Raw genomic sequence first — 21267 nt, 5'->3', positions numbered from 1 at the left:
TCTGGGGTGATTTTTATTGTCATCAGAGAGACGACTGCGCTTGCCATGGATACGTGGCTACTTGGCACACTCCTACTGGAGGAGGCAAATGTGCAGTCACTTGTCTTTCTCTCAGGGTCTTTACCCCTGACATTGAAGCATATTTTTCATTTCAGTTTCACTTCCCTGCCACTTTTGTCTTTAAAAGGATGATTTATCAAGTAAAAAATCATCAACATCAAAGAATACTCAACCCTCACTAGGGTGGGCATGTGTACAGACACACACACACACACACACACACACACCCTCCCCATGTCACATCCTGAAAGAAAAACTGTGACCAAGGACCACAAACTCATATTCCCTCATTTGGAGCTTTTCTTCAGTATCTTGCCTGTGAGGTTTTTTTTTATTCTGTGGTTCCTCCAGCATAAAATTTTAAAAACTGTTTTGGGGGGGGCAATAATTTCTACTCAACACTTCACAATTTGATTATGAAAAATAAAAGGTGTAATGAAGTTAATAGTCCCTTATCCTTGCAGTACATTCTAAGGAATTTTTTGCCTGCAAAAATCTGTAAGTGGAAATTACCTCTGGGCCCTCTAATTCTCAAAAATATGGCTCATAACGATGACTGCAGTAGAATGTCAAGACTTAAGCGTTCAGTTATGTTTCTCTTTCTTCCGCTCAGTTTTCTAAAAGGGTCTTCTCTTACTTGGCTATTATAGAGAACGAAAAACAAAGAAGTGAATCTTCAGGTTGGAAACTTCACTTCTACTCTTGGTTGTATCCTAATTGTGTAGCCTCAGGGAAAGCACTTAACCCTGCCGATTATTAACTATCAGGTTGGCCAAAAAGTTTGTTTGGGCTTTTCCATAACATTTACTGAAAAAATATGAATGAATTTTTTGACCAATGCAATACTTCTTCTATAAAGTGGGGGGACTAGATAACCCATTCTCATATTGCATTCTACGATTTAAAAATAGCATAGAATAGAGTGGGATAGAATGACCCAAAGTAAACATGCCTTGGTAATGAAGTGTGTGTGATATAATGCCAGGTGTTTCTTCTTTTTTCTTGTATTTCCCAGAAACCCTGGTCTGCAATCATCCTTGTGTGCCTCTTGCCTAGTTATTTGTGTGGTTTTGGCATGGAGCCCAAGAAGAGGACAAAGTCTTGGGTTCAAGTCCTTTACAGGTCGGTCAGCTTTAATCTCCCTCATCTGTTTCTCTTAGAGTCACAATAAAATCCACTTAAGGGCCTTTCAATGGTTCTCACACCCTAAAAACCAACCTGACAAGAATCATTTTGCTATCACTGTTCCACCAGTGGTATCCTATGTGAGGAAAGAACATAACAGTGAAATAGAAGACAAAAATTAGTCATATGGCCTGTATTGTATAATGATGAGTGGTATTCAAGCATCCCTGTACATGGAGCCACAGAGTCACAGGAGAGCATACCCACACACTCTTTCAGGATTTGCCCAACATGCACATGCAAATGTCACACTCAATCTGCCTCCAGGAAACAAGGAAGATATTTCTTTAGTGCAAAAACCCTTCTAGTCATCATTTAGGGAGATTTAACAGGATGATGATTCTCAAGTGGTACCAAGTAACACATTCTTTTCACAGTGCTCTCTTAAACTGTAAGTAAAGAAACAGATCCTCAGCCCCTACAAGACTCAGGCTAGAGCCACATGCCAGTGGGAATGCAAGCTCAGCCTGGGGATTTCAGCCAGCACAGGTAATATGAAGGGCTTTGATTTATGCTCACAGTCAACTCTGCCCTAAGGAAAATTTAAATGTGGGCAAAACTTCATTGAAACACCTTCTCTGACTTTCAGATTCCTCATACCCTTGTGATAATCCATGTCCCCTTCCCTCCTTGCCCCAACCCAGTCCTGGCACACCAGGACTCCATGCTCTGCATGTGTTCCTTTACCAACAACCTCCACAAAATTCTACTCATCTGGCACACCTGAGAATGATCCAGGGCCTTTTATTAATGAGTGCTACTGTGAATGATTAAAAGACAATAGCTTACACTGTTTGGGAGATACATCTTAGGAACTTGTTTGGAAATCAGCGAATTTTCGAAGATAGCTGCTCTCATCTAGGGATCCCAGACCTCAGCTGCAACGTTTCCAGCCTCCAGCCACTCCTGCTTGCTTCAGACAGGCCACCACAATCTAAAGGGCTCTGGTCAATCTATCCTGTTACTGTTTGTCCTGAATTCAAGGGATCTTGTATACTGACAGACTCTCACAGTTTGTCTCAAGTCTGAAGTCAAGGGGAGATTCTATCAGCAACCAAGGACCTCTGTTCAGTCCTGAATGGTGGCTTTTTCCTTCAATTCCAAGACTTGTCCTTATATTGTGCTGCAAAGCATATAGTCACACCATCCCCTAGATTGTCTAGTTGGTAAATATTGTGCAGTGTTAAACATTAATACATTGTACCCTTAAAGCTGTGAGTCCATTTTACCTTCATTTCAAAAATCTGAAAATAAGGCTAGCATATTCCTGAACTCTTGGTGAAATTTAAATGTGAATAAAATAGTATAACACTCCCCCCCTTCAATCAAAAAAAGACAATGGCTTAGCTTAGCTTCTTTGGGACCCAAGGCAGAATTATGAGCTTTAGGGAGTAATCAGCAAGGACGATACTTCTGGGTTAAGAGAAACTTTCTTTTACTACTCATATTATATATACAATGTGAGTGCCTGGCTAAGCATAAGACAGACCCTACTGGCAGATTGATACGTTAGAAGTGTTTCCTTTGGCAAAGAGAAAAAGGGGAGGCTGAGAAGCTATCTTCTGATTCTAAGTTTCCCTAGAAGTTGCAAAGGGTATAGACAGAAACACACACACATACTATTCCCACCACACTCTACCTAGAGACAGAAAAACTTCAGAGAAGAGAAGGTGCATCCATTGGGAGTAGAACTTAAAATCCTAGAAGAGTTCTTAGCCTCTGAAGGTATGCTGCTCAGTGCCTACCTCGGTCACAGAGACAGAGAAGTTGATGTTAATAACTGAAGGAGACATAAAAGTTTGATGCAATCCTTTCCTCAATTCCCAGAAACTCACATCTACAAACAGTTTGTGATGTGAAACCTCAGCAGACAGAGATTGGAAAAGGGCAACTGATAAATCAACTCAACATATCTTTTATTGGACATTTACTCTGACCCCAATTCCAGGCCAGGGACCGGGAAGACACAAAATGAATAAACCACATTCCTCAACAACATGCCAAAGAAGGAACTAAGCTAAATTTTCATCTGAGTAAATGACCAAAAGAGAAAGGAGTGACTTGCTCCATTTGGTTTCTTATTCTGTTCAGATGCCTACTTGAGTAAGTGACCCAAACATCTTAATTCAGGCTAAGAAAGAAGCACCAACATTCAGAAATCACTGATATAGTCTATTTCTTTGAACTAACCATATTCTCATACATGAAACCCAACCAATTTAAGAATGATGATCATCAGCATTCAAACTTTATAAAGTTTATGGACCAATTAACTAATTTCTATACCTAAGATCTCAGAGATTTTCTCTTCTCTTCAGTATTAGAAACTCTACTGAATTCTTGTTCAACTTACCCTCAAAGTTAAGATAAGTGGGTGATAGAACAACTATAAATAGGCTTGGCATTTGGCATTAGCTGTACAGTAGTGTTTTTGTATGGGTTAAAGTCTACTTCAGCTGGAATTAATGTAATTACATGTAATGCTGACAGATTATGACATTTGCCTATTAGGACACTATATAAACATTCCAATAACTTGCTGGCTTTTGACTTTGTAAAAAAATAAGTGAAACAAAAATCCCAGGGGATATTGCTAATAGGGTAACTGGAATAGAGGCTTTTGAAAGCATGGGGTTCAAGAAATCATAAAGAATAATGCATTTCAAGCCAAAACATATACAGTGTAATGAATATTTAGTACTTACCACGAGACTGCTATCTAAAGACAGCCTTTTTCCAAAGTCCCTTTTCTCAAGCTGTCTCTTTCCCTCCATGGGTGAAGTGATTTATTTTCCTTTGTGATTTATAAGAATTCCCCTTCTGTTGCCAGGGTCACTGCAAAAAGTGAACATGTGTTTTACTATCCGAGTGAATAGTGTTTAGACCCTTGTTTTTCACTTTCTAACCAAGGGCAAGTGTTGAATCCAAAAATACCCAGGCCCAAATCACAAGTTTAGAACTGGACTCAGAAGCTCTCTCCAGCTGCCAAGGTCAGCGTCGTCTTCATAGAGGCCCCTATGTTTTCACAGGTTTTGCTGGCCGAGTTGGGGAATGGGCTTGCAGGTCGAATCAGCAGACTGTGGTGGAGAAAAGCAAACAGCTTCATGCCACACTTGTTTCATACCCGTCCTCTCTCTCTCCGCCAGCATCAACCTGTTGCCAAGTACATAGCTGCTGTCTGCAAATTCCAGGAGACCAAACGAACAAAGCCACACTCCATATTCTAGAGCTGTTGAGTCCAAAACCCAATGAGGGGAAGCTGAAGCCTGAACATTACTGTCAATATTTAATTAAAAAATACTTAATTTAAACCTATTTGAGGAACATTATAAGATACATTCACTTTGGGATGGGTTGAATCAGAATGAATGGTGATGACATCATTATCGTCACTGAGTGATTTGAACACTCACTGCACTTCACCAAATCAGATGGAGTCAACCCCTGCACTCCACTGAGTTGCTTGTTCTATAATGATTCAGAATTCTGGTTAGTAAGGATGCATTATATGTATTAAACACTAGCTTCCAGTTTTCACCAAGATATAAAACGCTGGAAATGAAAGAAAGGTTTAAACCCAGGCGTTTCTACCTACTAGCCAAGTGACCTTGTACAAGACACCAAGGTTCTCTGAAGCTAATCTTTCTCCACCGCAACAAGAGATAACAAATGGCCATCAATGATGTATATAAAAATGGTTTAAATGACAACTTATATTTAAGTTCTAATTATGCAAAGATTATGTTAAAAACCAGTTAACCTTAAATACAAGTCAACATAATTTAATATGTCTTTGATAATTCAGAAGGTACTCTGAGGTACAGAAATTGCTCATCATCTGCAGAAAACACTTTTCATATTAGTCATTGTACTGCCAATATAGAAGAGCTGAGATTAACAAAATACCATACCAATCAGTTTCTAATAGAATTGAGAAGAAATATCTTTTAGAATGATTCCAACTGCTCCAAGTTTAACAAGGATACAACAGATGAGACTGCACAGCCCATACACAGTATGTGGCCTCTTTCCCTTGGTTTCCTCTGCCAGGAAGAGAGTTGAGACAGCTGTGCCCCAGGCAGGGTTTGCCCACATTATAGTCAATTTGTCAGAAACTGATGGGCTCCTTTTCCAGTACACATTCCCTCTTCCATCTTAATCATTCCATCTCTCACTTTCAGAAACATTCATTTTAATTCATCACTAGTCCACTCAGAAACTCCTAGGAGTCCACTCTAACAAGGATAAAATCCAAAATTTTCAACGTCATGTTCAAGGTCTAGTTCCTGCCAACCAGTCTTTTACAATCCCCAAACACACTAAGAGGGTTTCCCAGGTAGTGCTAGTGGTAAAAACCTGCTTGCCAATGTGGGTAGATGTAAGAGATGTGGGTTTGATCCATGGGTCAGTAAGATTCCCTGGAGGAGGGCATGGCAACCCACTCCAGATTCTTTCCTGGAGAATCTCATGGATAGAGGAGTCTGGAGGGCTACCCTCCATGGGGTCGCAAAGAGTTGGAGGTGATTGAGCATACGAGTCAACTGAAATTTCTTTGGGAGCTTGTCTTTCCTGCTTTCAGCTGTCCCCAGCCATTTTGCAGCCCCCTCCTCATCTCTGTGACTTTATGTACTGGTGACTCAGAATATTCTCTGTGATGATCAGTCCAGCTACAGAGACCACTCAGACCCTGAGAGGTCCCTGTCCAACAAAAGCATACTATCCTGAGTCTTATTCCCAAGAACTCTGGGGTTTAACAGATCACAATAGATGATACTTTGGCATTTAGCTTATATTTATTAACATTATTGATCAGAGGATTTTTGCAGAAACTAATGTGTGTGTTCTGCACTTTGTTATTTAAGTGAATATTGATAAGTTTCCACTCAATAATGTTCAGATAACAAAAGATATATTAATACATCTCTGGTCAATAAGTTGTTAAGTGCCTAATAAACGGAGGACTCAATATTTCTGTTGTGTTGTGTTTGTGACACAGCCACATATAACAAAGATCAAGCCCTTGCCTTCATGAAAATTAGTGGGAGGACTGTGTATGTGTGTGTGTCAGTCACGTCCAACTCTTTGCCAGCCCGTGGACTGTAGCCCACCAGACTCCTCAGTCCATGGGATTCTCCAGGCAAGAATACTGGAGCAGGCTGCCATTTCCTACTTCAGGTGATGTTCCTGACCCAGGGGTCAAACCCACGTTTCTTGTATCTCCTCCATTGGCAGGTGAGTTCTTTACCACTGAGACCTGGGAAGACCAGTGGGAGGATGCAGAAAACAAATAAGTGAACAATTCCAAATTATGATAGATGCCTGCTACTGATGCCAAGCTTGGCCTCTCTATACTGGTGAAGAACTGAATTTCAGAGACAGACTTTTGGGTGAAGTAGGAAAGGACAGCTTTATTGCTTTGCCAGGCAAAGCGAGGCAAAGCGGGACACAGAGAGCTCCTGCCCTTGAAAACTTTGTGTCCCAACCTCAGAGGACTCGATGAGGGGTTTTATAAGCATGGTTCAAAGGTGGGGTCTCTGACAAGACTAGGGTGTGTGTAGGGCCTGAACTCCCTTAACCGTGCCTCAGGTGGTCAGCTCTCCCAAACTTGATGAGCTCCTCTGGTCTCTTCAATCTTGCCTTAGATGGTTTCGTGACTGCTTCTCCCTTCATGAGAAACCGTTCAAATCTGCCCTTTGGAACTCAGGGAAGGTTGTGGGGGCTGGAGTCTTACATTTAAGAAACAGAGGTGGGACACGGTGGGGAGTCCTCTGTGTCCGGTAGCCCCATAGGGCCTAGACTGGTTTCACTATGAAGGAAATAACCACCAGTAGTTGGTATAAAATAGGGTCAGGTATATGAAAAGAGAACAAATTTTAGATAGAATGGCAAGGGGAGGAACTAGCCATATAAAAACATGGGTAAAGAGCATTCCCAGTAGAGGGGGTCAGTCTTTCTTCTGGGAAATAATAGCTGGGGAAAAGGTTTGTGTGCCCCAGAACTTGGGACCATGTTCTTAGGAATAAAGCAAGTTAGGAAGAGTCTGAGAAAAGTTCTAAAATGTAACAACTAGATCATACAGGATCTGGTAGGTCGAGGTGACTTGTTTGTTCTGAACACAATGGTTAATCTTTGGATTTGATTCTCTACTCTTTACCAATTGATCAGGTTAAACAAATTATTATTGTTGTTCTGTTTGTGACATCAGTTCAATCCAGTCACTCAGTCGTGTCCAGCTCTTTGCAACCCCATGGACTGCAGCACGCCAGGCTTCCCTGTCCATCACCAACTCCCAGAGCTTGCTCGAACTCAGTGTTCATCAAGTTGGTGATGCCATCCAACCATCTCATCCTCTATCGTCCCCTTCTCCTATTGCCCTCAATCTTTCCCAGCATCAGGGGCTTTTCCAATGAGTCAGTTCTTTGTATCAGGTGGCCTAAGTATTGGAGCATCAGCTTCAGCATCAGTCTTTTCAATTAATATTCAGGACTGATTTCCTTTAGGATTGACTGGTTTGATATCCATGCCATCCAAGGAACTCTCAGGAGTCTTCTCCAACAATACAGTCCAACACCATCAACTCTTTGGTGCTCAGCTTACTTTATGGTCCAACTCTCACATCCACACATGACTACTGGAAAAAACATAGCTTTGACTATACAGACCTTTGTCAGCAAAGTAATGTCTCTGCTTTTTAATATGCTGTCTAGGTTGTTCATAACTTTTCTTTCAAGGAGCAAGCATCTTTTAATTTGAAGGCTGCAGTCACCATCTGCACTGATTTTGCAGGTGAAGAAGATAAAGTCTGTCACTGTTTCCATTGTTTCCCCATCTATTTGTCATGAAGTGATGAGACCGGATGCCATGATCTTAGTTTTTGAATACTGAGTTTAAGCATGGACCATTGAAAAGTCTTTATTGAGTTTGTTATAACATTGCTTCTGTTTAATGTTTTTGGTTTTTGGCTACCAGGCATGGGGGATATTAGCTTTCTGACCAAGGATGGAACCCACACCTTTTGCATTGGAAGGTGAAGTCTTAACCACTCGATTGCCAGAGAAGTTCTAACAAATTATTTAACCTATTGAAGTTCCAGTTGATTCATCAATGAAAGGACACTAATAACGTGACCTTCTTAGTAATGGACTTCCCTGGTGGCTCAGGTGGTAAAGAATCTGCCTACAATTCAGGAGACCAGAGTTCGATCCCTGGGTCAGGAAGATACCCTGGAGAAGGAAATGGCAATATGCTCCAGTACTCTTGCTTGGAAAATCCCATGGACAGAGGAGCATGATGGGCTATAGTCCATGGGATCACAGAGTTGGACATGACTGAGCAACTAACACTTTCACTTCTTTCTTCCTAGAAGGATTGTTGTGATGTTGAATGAGACGGTCCATTTAAAGATCACATAGTAGAATTTAAACTGAGTCCCCCTAAAACTGAGTTCTTCTGCTGAGTTTATGACTAATGTCTCTATCCAAAATGTTGGGGCTTCCCTGGTAGCTCAGTGGTAAGAATCTGCCTGCCAATGCAGGAGAAGTAGGTTTAATACCTGGGTCAGGCAGATCCCTTGGAGAAGGAAAACCTACTCCAGTATTCTTGCCTGGAAAATCCCAAGGACAGAGGACCCTGGTGGGCTGTGGGCTCACAAAGGAGTCAGACATGACTTAGAGACTAAACAACATTAACTATCCAAAACATTATGCTCTTTCTTGTCCAACACCTGCTCTCCTCAACACTGAGAAGTATCAGATAAATACTGATATTTATCTGTATAAATACAGATTGAATTGGGGATTGAAACCAAGCAGGATCCTGTGGGGCTCCCAGGTACACATCCTTTCCGTGTTCCCCATTTCTTGTTTGTAGGAAACACTTCATTCAGCCTCCATGACATTCCCTGAGTTCTTAAGGGCATATCCAATCAGGTGCTGATCAGGGAAGGGAGGGGATGAAGAAACTAGGAAGGAGCAGCCAAGAAACAATAGTGGAGAAACAATAATGGAGAAACAATTCTCCAAGGACTACTTGGAGCCTGATTCCTCCTCAAAGACTATACATAACAATGTCTTTGATCTCTTTTGCAGGAACTAAGGCTCTTACCCAGGTGAAGGATGATAACTTCAGGATGAACACAGGATTCCTAGGACACCACTTCCTGGGACACCCCTCTGTTACTCACCACCAACCAATCAGAAGAAAGCTATACGCCCTGCTACCCTCACCCCAAATCTGGCCCATAAAATCTTTTCCCGCAAAACCATTAGGGAATTTGGAGTTTTTTAAGCTTGCTTGGCCCTGCAATAAACATTTCTCTGCCCCTCCCACAAAAGAAAAAACTTAATTAAATAAAGATCACATACTAGTTAAGTTTTAAATGTTAGATATATTGATTATCCCTTCTGGTAAATAAGATTAAATTTATTAAGGAGAAACTCTAGTGACTGGATTTTATGCTCTGAGATAGGCTGTTATGTTTGGAAATGGAAACCTTTTTGACAGTTCTCAAATAGTCTAGTCTGCTATATGGAAGGCTAATTTAACAGCTTAACCTGGTCAATTTCTTTTCACACTTTATGGTGCTAATTACACAGGCAAAGACTGACATTCAAAACATTTAGTGACTCAGGCAGCACAAGTATTGATGGATCAGAAGGGAACAAAGGCAAGAAGCAGTACAGCTCTAGCAGTGTATCCTGGGCAATTACCAGCCTAAGTGTGTACTACCTCTGCCCCAAGAATTGAACATTTGTAAATTACACAATAAAACACATGCAAAGGATCAAAGTGAGTTATCCAAAAGGGTCAATGCAAGACCACCCAAAAGAAACAAAATGGCAGCCAGGATGTGTCAGTATGAAAAGAGGAGGAAGCCACAAAGGGAACATCAGAAAGGTTGTTACACTCTGCCCCAAGGGGCAGAGGAGTGCCCTCCTGTATATACCCTCCTATATATACTATGGGGTAGGAGCACCCTCGTGTATATAAACCCAACAAGGACTGTGGGTCTAGAGGAAAAATGGGTATGTCAGACTTGAAAGGTACTTTGGGGCTTCCCTGGTGGCTCAGACCTTAAAGAATCCACCCACAATGCAAGAGACCTGGGTTTGATCCCTTGGTTGGGAAGATCCCCTGAAGAAGGGAATGGCTACCCACTCCAGCATTCTTGCCTGGAGAATTCCATGGAGAGAGGACATTTTGTTTTGACACTGGCTATTCATATCTTCCAACAAACTCCCCTGATCAGAGACTGTCATCAAACAACCTCATAATTTTATTTGATTACCATGTAGTTTCTCCTTGGCTGTGTCAGGTCTTAGGTGCACACAGGATCTTCACTGTAGCACAGGGAATCTTTCATCATGGCATGCACACTATTCCATGCAGTGTACAGGCTTGTCTCTAGTTGTAGCTCACAGGTCCCAGAGCTCATGGGCTCTGTAGTTCTAGCACGCTTAAGTCGCCCTGCAGCATGTGGAACCTTGGTTCCCTGACCAGGGATCAAACCCATGTCCCCAGCACTAGAAGACAGTTTCTCAAGCACTGGACCACCAGAGAAGGCCCCCACCGTGTAGTTTTAGTTGTAGAAGAAGAACATTCTGTCCAGCAAATATAAGTAGGCAACCATTTAGAAAGTTACACTTATAGTAAAAATTTGCAATTTGACATTTGACTATTTATAGTCATCATTTATATATTTCCTTAGTGTATTAGTCAGCTTTTGTGGCCAAAAGAGAATACCACAGACTGGGTGGCTTAAACAATAGAAATTTATTTTCTCATGGTTCTGGAAGACCAAAGTTCAAGATCAAGATGCTGGCAGGGTTGGTTTCTGGTGAGGCATCTCTCCTTAACTTGCATTTGGCTCCCTTCTCTGTGAATCCTCACATGGCTTTTCTTTGTACACATGCCTCTGGTGTCTCTACCTTTTCTTATTAGGACACCCGTCTGATTGAATGGGTGCTCAGACAGTAAAGAATGTGCCTGTCAATGCAGGAGACCTAGGTTCGATCACTAGGTCAGGAAGATCCCCTGGAATGGTAGCTCACTCCAGTATTCTTGCCTAGAGAATTCCATGGACGGAGGAGCCTGGCAAGTATTGTCCATGGGGTTGCAAAGAGTTGTACACAACTGAGGAACTAACACACAGATTGAATGAGACCTCGACTCTTATGGTTTCATTTAACCTTAATATCTCCTAAAATGCTCTATCTCCAAATGGAGGCACATTGGAGGCTAAGGCTTTAACATATGAATTTGGGTGGAAGAATACATTTCAGTCCATAATAGTTTCAGTCAGATTGCAAAGCCTGGTCACATCTCATTGTACCAAGTCAGGAAAACTCTGGGTGTCAGTGACTACTCCCACACCCCACCTCTCTCTAGTAGTTATTTGATTACTGGATTCATGACCACAATCATCTGCATTTGCCTTGCACTGCTATAGCTTTTTCTCTGTATTACAAGTCTAGAGGTACAAACTACATTATCAAGACTTCTTAGCTGGTTGGTCAAGTTGGATGCCACCAACAAGAGGTAATGAGAGATCAGAAGACAATAGGAAGGGAGAAGCCACTCTGCTTCCATCCCTAGATGGGCAGGATTAAAAGCAGGGACTACCAGCTCCAGTAACTTCCATGATTCCTCCAACCATTCATCCTAAGAAAGGGCACGAACAGCTGCCCAGCCTTGAGTACCATAACCTTACGTCTTTTGCCCCTCCAGTCTTTCCAACAGCTTCACAACTAATTCCTTGCATTAAATCCCTCTCTGCTTAAAATAAGTAGCTTCTTTTTTCCAGGCTTGACCATGATTGAGGTCAAGACAGAGATGCCTTTGGACGAGGCAGCTGGTCTTCCTTGAGTAATCCCTGGCTTCTTTCTTGTGAACCTTCTGAAACTTGTTGTTTTTGCTCAGTCACTAAGTCATATGCAACTCTTTGTGACCCCATGGACAGCAGCATGCCAAGCTCCTCTGACCTCCACCATCTCCCAGAGTTTGTCTAAGTTCATATCCACTGAATCACTGAGGCTATCTAACCATCTCATTCTCTGCCACCGTATTCTCCTTTTTCCTTCAAACTTTCCCAGCATCAGGGGCTTTTTTTTTCATTGAGTGCCTGCCATACTGCTATGCATCAAGGGACTCTCAAGAGTCTTCTCCAGCATCACAATTTGAAAGCATCAATTCTTCTGTGCTCAATCTTCTTTACAGTCCAACTCTCACATCTGTACATGACTACTGGAAAACCATAGCTTTGACTACACAGATCTTTGTTGGCAAGTGACGTCTCTGCTTTTTAATACACTCTGAAATGACAGCATGGAAATTAAAAATTCCACTAGGCACTTAGCTCTTGTACAGCAGGGAAACTGTTTTATACCCTATGTTCTCCTAGGTAGTATAATGCTTGATGCATAGCAATATGGCAGGCACTCAATGAGCATTTGTTGTTTGCATGGATAAATGAATGCCTGAATGTTTATGGCTATCTTCATGAACACATAAAGAGCTGGGAAGCAATATAACATTGTTAAAGCAAAGAAAAGCCATGGACATTCATAACACTGAAATTACTTTTTTAGAGAAACACACAGACATATCCAAGCCTCAAAGACAACATTTTATTATGATTTTAAAGCCACTGTCAACCTAAACATTACTGCTTGGGCCCTGACTGCACCTACAAAGCACCATAATCCAGTTGTGTTCGTGTCTTTTCTATGGCTTCTTACAACTCTGGTTATAAAGGGCACATACCTGCCTCTGAGTGATGGGTTGGATGTCTCTCCCTCCCTGTATGAGGAGGAAAATGGTCAGTGTTTAAGGAAGACAGGATATTAAGCATCTTCTGGTGACTGATGGTCATTGATAGCGATCTGCCCTCACATACATCTCTTTCTAGCTGATTAAAATACTATTTCTTGGTATCAGTAGAAATCTGAGTTGGCCTTAATAAACTCTCTTTAATTCTCCTCACAGATAGTAATGGCCTTTCAGTGTCAGACAGACACTTTAATATTCCTAAAGATGTCAGTAATTTCTTTTTTTAGTTAGACTTTAAAAGACTGTATAATTTTCAAGGGACAAGAACAATACCATTAAATAGAACCCCAGAGGCATATTTTCTCATATGCAAGGGTCACACACATGCAGACACACACACACACACTCATATGCTCACAAACATTCTGAAAATAGTTTTCTCCATCTCAATTTCTGCCTCTCTGATTCCTCCACTCCCCACCCCTGCTTTAAAATGTTCACAGATGGTTGTGCCAGAAGACATGGGGAGAAATGGTAGAGTCAAAGTCTTTTGAAGGTTTGGTTCCCAGCGCTCTTTGCCATGTAAATGTGAACATGTTTCCTAACTTCTATGAATTTACATCTCACAATTTGCTCTCCTCAAGAGATGGTTGGGTTTGGAGGAAATAATGCAAGAAAAAGCCTTCTACATTTAGATTTAAGGTAGTTTTCAATCAGCTTCATTAGCCAACAAACAACATAAAATATTATGACTGTGCACAGCCTAATAGTCTCAGAGAACAGACACTGTATCACTCATTGGCACATCCTTTGAGCACCCAACACACTGGCTCCTACATGATATAAACCCTACAAAGTAATTTCAGAGTTGAATATGACAAGGACAAAGATAAAAGCTGCTGACCAGGTAGCTCAGAAGATCTCCTTCCTGGATGTTCCTTAGGAACCCCTGGGGAGCTTATAAAATATACCAATGCCCAGGCCCCATCCCAGATCCCTGAAGTCTCTTGGGGCACGGCACGGCACCCAACCCAGAGTATGGGGACAGCAGCCAGGATGGCAACCACTGGTGAGAGTGATGGTTCTCAGTTTTTGTTGCATGTTAGTTTCACTGGGGAATCACCAAAACACATCCCCAGGCTGAATAAGTCAGGACTGCATCACTAAAGGTGGAAACTTCTCATCCTTCTAAGATACCTGAATGACTCCAACACACACCCAGTGGAACACAGTTTGCAGAGGTGAAGGTATGTACCCTGCCTTATTTTTTTTATTGGTGTACAGCTGGTGGTGCAAGGGTAAAGAATCCGCTTGCCAACTCAGGAGATGCAAGAGAAGCTAGTTTGATCCCTAGGTTGGGAAGATCCCATGGAGTAGGAAATGGCAACCTACTCCAGTATTCTTGCCTGAAAAATTTCATGGACAGAAGAGCCTGGTGGGTTACAGTCCATAGGGTCGCAAAGAGTTAGACATGACAGAGCACACATGCATACACAGTTGCTTTATAATGTTGTACTAGTTTCTGCTATAAAATGAAGTGAATCACCTCTGTGTGTGTGTGTGTGTATCTATCTCCTCTACATGTTGGACCTTCCCCTATTCTTCCCCCATCCCATCTAGGTCATCACACAGCTCTGAGCTGAGCTCCCTCTGCTACAGAGTAGGTATCCACCAGCTCTCTGTTTTACACACGGCAGGGCACATATGTCGATCTTGAGCTCCCATTTCATCTCACCGCTCGCCTTCACGTCCACATGTCCATTCCCTATGTCTATTCTTATCCCTCAAATAGGTTCACCTGTACCATTTTTCTAGATTCCGTATACATGTGTTAATATATGACATTTGTTTTTCATTCTGATCTACTTCACTCTGTATGTCCCTCTCCAGCTCCATCCATGTCTCTACAAATAATACAATTTCATTTCTTTTTATGGCTGAGTAAGATTCCATTGTATACGTACGTCTTCTTTATCCATCCATCTGTTGATGGGCATTTAGATTGCTTTCATATTCTGATTATTGTAAATAGTGCTGCTATGAACATTGGGGTACATGTGTTTTTTTGAATTATGGTTTTCTCAGGGTATGTGCCAGTATAAAACACTTAGAGGAAAACCTAGGAAGAACACTCTTTGACACAAATCATAGCAATATATTTTAGGTACTCTTCCTTGATCTCCTTCCCTTTCTCAAGGGCTGAGAGACAAAGTTGTTGACAGCAGCAACTGCCTTTCTTTGGTCACTGCAACCAGCAATTCCTAATTTGCAAACTCTGACCCCAAAGAAGAGAAACATTAGAAATAAGCAACTTGGACCTGCACCCTCCTCCCATCCCACTACTCTAACCATCCTACTTAAACTGGTCTTTGGCTTTATGGAGGTAATAAAGTTTATTAAAGACAGAAATATCAAATCTAGATTCCAAATTAACAAGCAAATATCACAGAAACTCAGGGTGAGGCTACCACATCACTTAGAAAAGGAAGGAAAGAACTTCCTCTACCCAGGACAAAACTAAAAAATCTTGTCGCAAGTGCTCCCAATCCCACTCCCACCTCTCTCTCTCCTGTTCCCCACAAGCATCCTGCTCTTATTTTACAGTGCAAATAGCAGGAAGGGAAAAAAAAAAGTTATGAATCTGGCATATTTGCATATGGTTATCAAACAGAACATTTGAAACTCCTGTCAGCTTTGTCTGAAGTCTTTTCATCCTGATTAAGTCCACATAAAGGAAAGCAATTGGTTTTCCTTACTCTTTAAATGGGCTTCCCTGGTAGCTCATACGGTAAAGTGTCTATCTGCAATGCAGGAAACCTGGGTTCAATCCTTGAGTTGGGAAGATCCCCTGGAGAAGAAAATGGCAGCCCACTCCAGTCTTCTTGCTTGGAAAATCCTATGGATGGAGGAGGCTGGTAGACTACAGTCCATGGGGTTGCAAAGAGTTGGAAACGACTGAGCGACTTCACTTCACTTGTACTTTAAATGTATACATACGACAGTTTCCTATCAGAAGATGTATTATCTCAATAACTTTCTGCTGGGGCTTTCCTGGAAGCTCAGTGGTAGAGAATCTACCTGTCAATGCAGGAGATGAGACATGAGCCCAATCCCTGGAGAAGGAAATAGCGACCCTCTCCAGTATTCTGGCCTGGAAAATCTCATGGACAGAGGAGCCTAGCAGGTCCATGGGGTCACAAAAGAGTCGAACATGACTTAGTGAATAAATAACAACTTTCTGCTATGATACCATCCATTCATGAGTTGTATGCATAAGTGCGTGTGCATATGCTAGTGTACATGTATGACTGTATATGTGTATGCATGTGTGCGTCAGGTCATGTGTGTGTGTGCACGTGCAACTAAACAAAAGACTGCTGTCTCCATTCTGGACAGCATTTAAAAATACCAGTGTTAAAAAATACCAAATTATGTAACTTTCAACTATAGTCACTCAGTCATGTCTGACTCTTTGTGACCCCATGGACTATAGTCCACTAGGCTCCTCTGTCCATGGAATTCTCCAGGCAAGAATACTGGAGTGGGTTGCCATTTCCTTCTCCAGGAGATCTTCCTGACCCAAGGATCAAACCCAAGTCTCCTGCATTATAGGCAGATTCTTTACCATCTGACTCAGCAGGGAACATCTATTTAAATTATAAGAGCACCCTGAAATGGATTTAGAAGAAGACTGAAAACAGACTTCCCGAATGCGGTATCTCATCCTTGCCAGATACATTAGTGTCTGGAAACACTCTTTGAGGGATATGACAACAGGCTTCTTTTTTCTTTTTTTAATGTGAAGTGGAAGAAGATTGTGCATCATGATGAAAACTGTTTTTTTCTAATTTTTTAGATGGAGGAATAGTTGATTTACAATATTATATTAGTTTCAGGGGTACAACATAGTGATTCAAAAATCTGATTATCTTCCATTTATAGCTATTATAAAACATTGGGTATATTCTGTGTTGTCTATTATATCCTTGTAGCTTATTTATTTTATACATAGTAGTTTGTACCTCTTAATCTCCAACCCCATCTTGTCCCTCCCCACTTTCTTCTCCCCACTGGTAACCACTAGTATATTTTCTCTCTGTGAGTCTGTTTGTTATTATACTCACTAGTTTCTTTTACTTTTTAGATTTCATATATAAGTGATAACATAGAGTATTCGTCTTTCTGACTTATTTCATAATAGTTTCATGAGACCTTATTTATTAAACTTCTCAACCTAGAAGCTAGTCAGTGGCTTATAGTTGATGATTTAAATGCTGGACCGACTCCTAGGAATCACTGTTCCATGATCCCCTTCTCAGATAAACGGTGCCTCCAACACATGGAACTAAGGATACAGTAAAATCTGGGCCTGGAAATTTTGGATATTGGTTCAACATGTAGCTTCAGGAAATTGAACAGTTAAAGAATTGATGTTAATGTGAACTAAGATCCTAAAGGAACAAAGGATGGGAACGCTCTTAGAACATCTAAAGTGTCCAAAATTCATTCATTTCCAATCCTTATTATTTAAATCTTTTTAAATTGATATCTAGTTTACATAACATAAAATTCACTTTTTTAAAGTATGCAATTCAGAGTCAACCCTTTCTACCACCCAAAACTGACTTATTTGTGACAGAAACTGGAGATATGCTATAGAAATGCAAAGAAGATCCCTCATCACTGCTTGAGCTTCATCAATCCTAACTGTCTAGTGTCACCAACCTTTTGAGCATCCATGACCATCCTGAGTTCAAATTCTCTAACTGAAGAGTTCTGTGACTGTGAGCAATTTATTTAGTATCTCTTGCCCCTATGTCCTCATGGACAAAATTAAGATAATGATGACAGCAATCATCTTAACAAGACTGTTCTCAGGATTAAAATGATGCCTGTTTTAAAATATTGCAGTAGATATTCAGTAACAGCTAGGAATGATGCAACATAATTCCGTTCACTCAGAATTCAGTAAAATTTGTTTATTCAATATGTATTTTGTCCCAGGCCCTGAGTTAGGCCCTGAAAAGAGAAAGAAGACAGAAGGAAAAAGAAGGAGGTGGAGGAGAGAAAAGGGAGGATCTGGAGCGGGGGGGGGAATGGGGGCAGAGAAAGAGAAGAAAAAAAGGAGGAAAGAAGGAAGATGTAAAGTATATATCCTCAAATTTCAAAGAAGTTTAAAATCTAAGAAGGGAAGATGTATATATCAACAGTAAAAAGTAAGGTTTAAAACCATGTGAATGAAAGAGTGAAAGGTTTCAGTGCAAAGAAGATTCACTTTTGATTCAGATAATCCTAAAAAACTTGCTTTTATTGTCATTTGAAGTATCGCCAGCTAATTTCTAGACACAGAGCACTGTCACATTTTTACAGTGTATGAGCTACAAAGAAAGAGACAGAATGGTAGGGGCTTGGACCAGGATAAGCATTTCAGCTCTGGCTGCTCTTCCGGAACCATCTGCTGTTTCTCTCCCAGTCTTTCTTTGTAAAGATTTTCTCCACTGTCGACTTCCCTCTTTGGCCTCTTCTCCATTTATTGCTTGACAAAAGAGTTGCAGTTCATTATGGGAAATGTCTACACATTGCCCATAAACTCTGAATGGGAAAGTCAATGTAGAAATGAAACAAATAAATGCATTTTCAAAATAGATAAAGTGTGCACATAACCCCAGTGGACTGGAAGAATATTTACATAAGGGACTAGGGAAAAGAATTTTCATGCTGTCATCTGCTAACGCTAATGATTTAATTAAATTAGAAAAATTCCACTGCCAAAAGGGAAAAATCCAAATATGTGGCATGCTGGGGGAATTATAGACCCACTACCAAACGCATTCTGTTCAAACTTTTTTTTTTTTTTTCCCTTTAAGAAGGCCATGCAGAGCTACACTTAAAAAAAAAAAAAATTCAATTTCAAGAGAGTATTTTCCATCTGGGGCCAGTTGGGGAGAGTATGCTTTAAACTCTGTAAAGACGGCTGAGAGGCAACATGACTTCTACAGGAAACAGCTTATGAAAAGCATCAGCTTTAAAAATCCAGCAAAATATTTTACCATGACATTCCCATACACTGCTGAATTCATTATTACTCATTATATGTCTCTGTACACAAATGAAAAATCAAAATGATTCAGGAAATGGATTTAGTAAAATCAATTGAAATCCAGTACATTTTTTCAAGGCTTTAGCTGGTAATTAGAATATGTCTCCCTACCTGGAAGCTTTTTTTTAAGCTTTTTTCACTTTATCCAGTCTTCTTTTATAGTAGCCTTCTCACACAATAACCCTGCCCCAAATAATCTTGACGCAAAAAAAAAAATATTAGAATCCTAGTAAATCAAAATTAAGGGATTAAGTCTTAAAAACCCATCAATATGCTGAAAGCCACAGAAAGAATTCTTAATAAACCAAAAGTATATGATATTAAAGATGTTCTAAGTCATAGTAGCTGTCAAAATAAAAGGTATACAAAATGTCTCAAAGATGTTTACCTTCTTAATTCAGTGTTTAATTAAATTGAGTGCTGTTCATTTGGGGGGAGGAAAATAAGCTAAAATTTCTTTAAAAGGTAAAACAGTTGACCACCCACTTAAATTGAAGCTAGAAAGACATAAATTTTGCTTTTGTGTGTATGTGTGTATATGCATTTACTTATATGTTTAATATATGTATATGTGCTATCCACACATGTACATATATTTACATAGCACATATAAATATGTGTACACATATACACATATGTATGTATATATGGTTATGTTTTTCTCTTATTTCTCCCAAGTTATAGACAATAACAATCAAAACTTCTCATTACTTGAGTTTATTTTTTCATGTGATGGGTTGATTAATTTTATTTGGGCTTTGAAGGCTCAAGAATATGCTCAAACTACCGCACAACTGCACTCATCTCACATGCTAGTAAAGTAACGCTTAAAATTCTCCAAGCCAGGCTTCAGCAATACGTGAACCATGAACTTCCAGATGTTCAAGCTGGTTTTAGAAAAGGCAGAGGAACCAGAGATCAAATTGCCAATGACCACTGGATCATTGAAAAAGGAAGAGAGTTCTAGAAAAACATCTATTTCTGCTTTATTGACTATGCCAAAGCCTTTGACTGTGTGGATCACAATAAACTGTGGAAAATCCTGAAAGAGATGGGAATAACAGATGACCTGACTTGCCTCCTGAGAAATCTGTGTGCAGGTCAAGAAGCAACAGTTAGAACTCAACATGGAACAACAGACTGGTTCCAAATAGGAAAAGGAGTATGTCAAGGCTATATATTGTCACCCTACTTACTTAACTTATATGCACCCTACTTACTTAATTTATATGTATATGCTGGAGGAAGCACAAGCTGGAATCAAGACTGCCGGGAGAAATATCAATAACCTCAGATAGGCAGATGACACCACCCTTATGGCAGAAAGAGGAGAAGAACTAAAGAGCCTCTTGATGAAAGTGAAAGAGGAGAGTGAAAAAGTTGCCTTAAAACTCAACATTCAGAAAACTAAGATCATGGCATCTGGTCCCATCACTTCATGGCAAATAGATGGGGAAACAGTGGAAACAGTGGCTGACTTTATTTTTCTGGGTTCCTAAACCACTGCAGATGGTGACTGCAGTCATGAAATTAAAAGACGCTTACTCCTTGGAAGGAAGACCAATCTAGACAGCATATTAAAAAGCAGAGATATTACTTTGCCAACAAAGGTCCATCTAGTCAAGGCTATGGTTTTTCCAGTGGTCATGTATGGATGTGAGAGTTGGACTATAAAGAAAGTGGAGCACCGAAGAATTGATGCTTTTGAACTGTGGTGTTGGAGAAGACTCTTGAGAGTCCCTTGGATTGCAAGGAGATCCAACCAGTCCATCCTAAAGGAGATCAGTCCTTGGTATTCATTGGAAGGACTGATGTTGAAGCTGAAACTCCAGTACGTTGGCCACCTGATGTGAAGAGCTGACTCATTTGAAAAGACCCTGATGCTGGCAAAGATTGAGGGCAGGAGCAGAAGGGAACGACAGAGGATGAGATGGCTGGATGGCATCAACAACTCAATGGACATGGGTTTGGGTAAACTCCGGGAGTTGGTGATGGACAGGGAGGCCTGGTGTGCTGCGGTTCATGGGGTCGCAAAGAGTCCGACAGGACTGAGCAACTGAACTGAACTGAACTGAACTGCTGGATTGCTGGGTAAACCAGTGCTTCTCAAATTCAAGAACAGGACTCACTGGTGGAGCTCATTAAAACACTGATTC

The 21267-nt window shown here is 40.7% G+C and overlaps 1 protein-coding gene across 1 annotated transcript in view; it reads right to left on the bottom strand.

Moving 5' to 3' along the window:
* Nucleotides 1-21267, bottom strand: part of NCKAP5 (NCK associated protein 5) — a 1007389-nt gene that overhangs the window by 940285 nt on the left and 45837 nt on the right. The window contains exon 2 of the mRNA XM_061135363.1: nt 3951-4080. Coding sequence (XP_060991346.1) covers nt 3951-4019 — 69 coding nt within the window. The 5' untranslated portion in view covers nt 4020-4080. The remainder of the gene's footprint in view (nt 1-3950; nt 4081-21267) is intronic.

The sequence above is a fragment of the Dama dama genome, chromosome 33, assembly GCF_033118175.1.
Source record: "Dama dama isolate Ldn47 chromosome 33, ASM3311817v1, whole genome shotgun sequence".
Classification (NCBI taxonomy): domain Eukaryota; kingdom Metazoa; phylum Chordata; class Mammalia; order Artiodactyla; family Cervidae; genus Dama; species Dama dama.
Note: the sequence above shows the minus strand (reverse complement) of the source record. Positions and strands in the feature narration are given on the sequence as shown.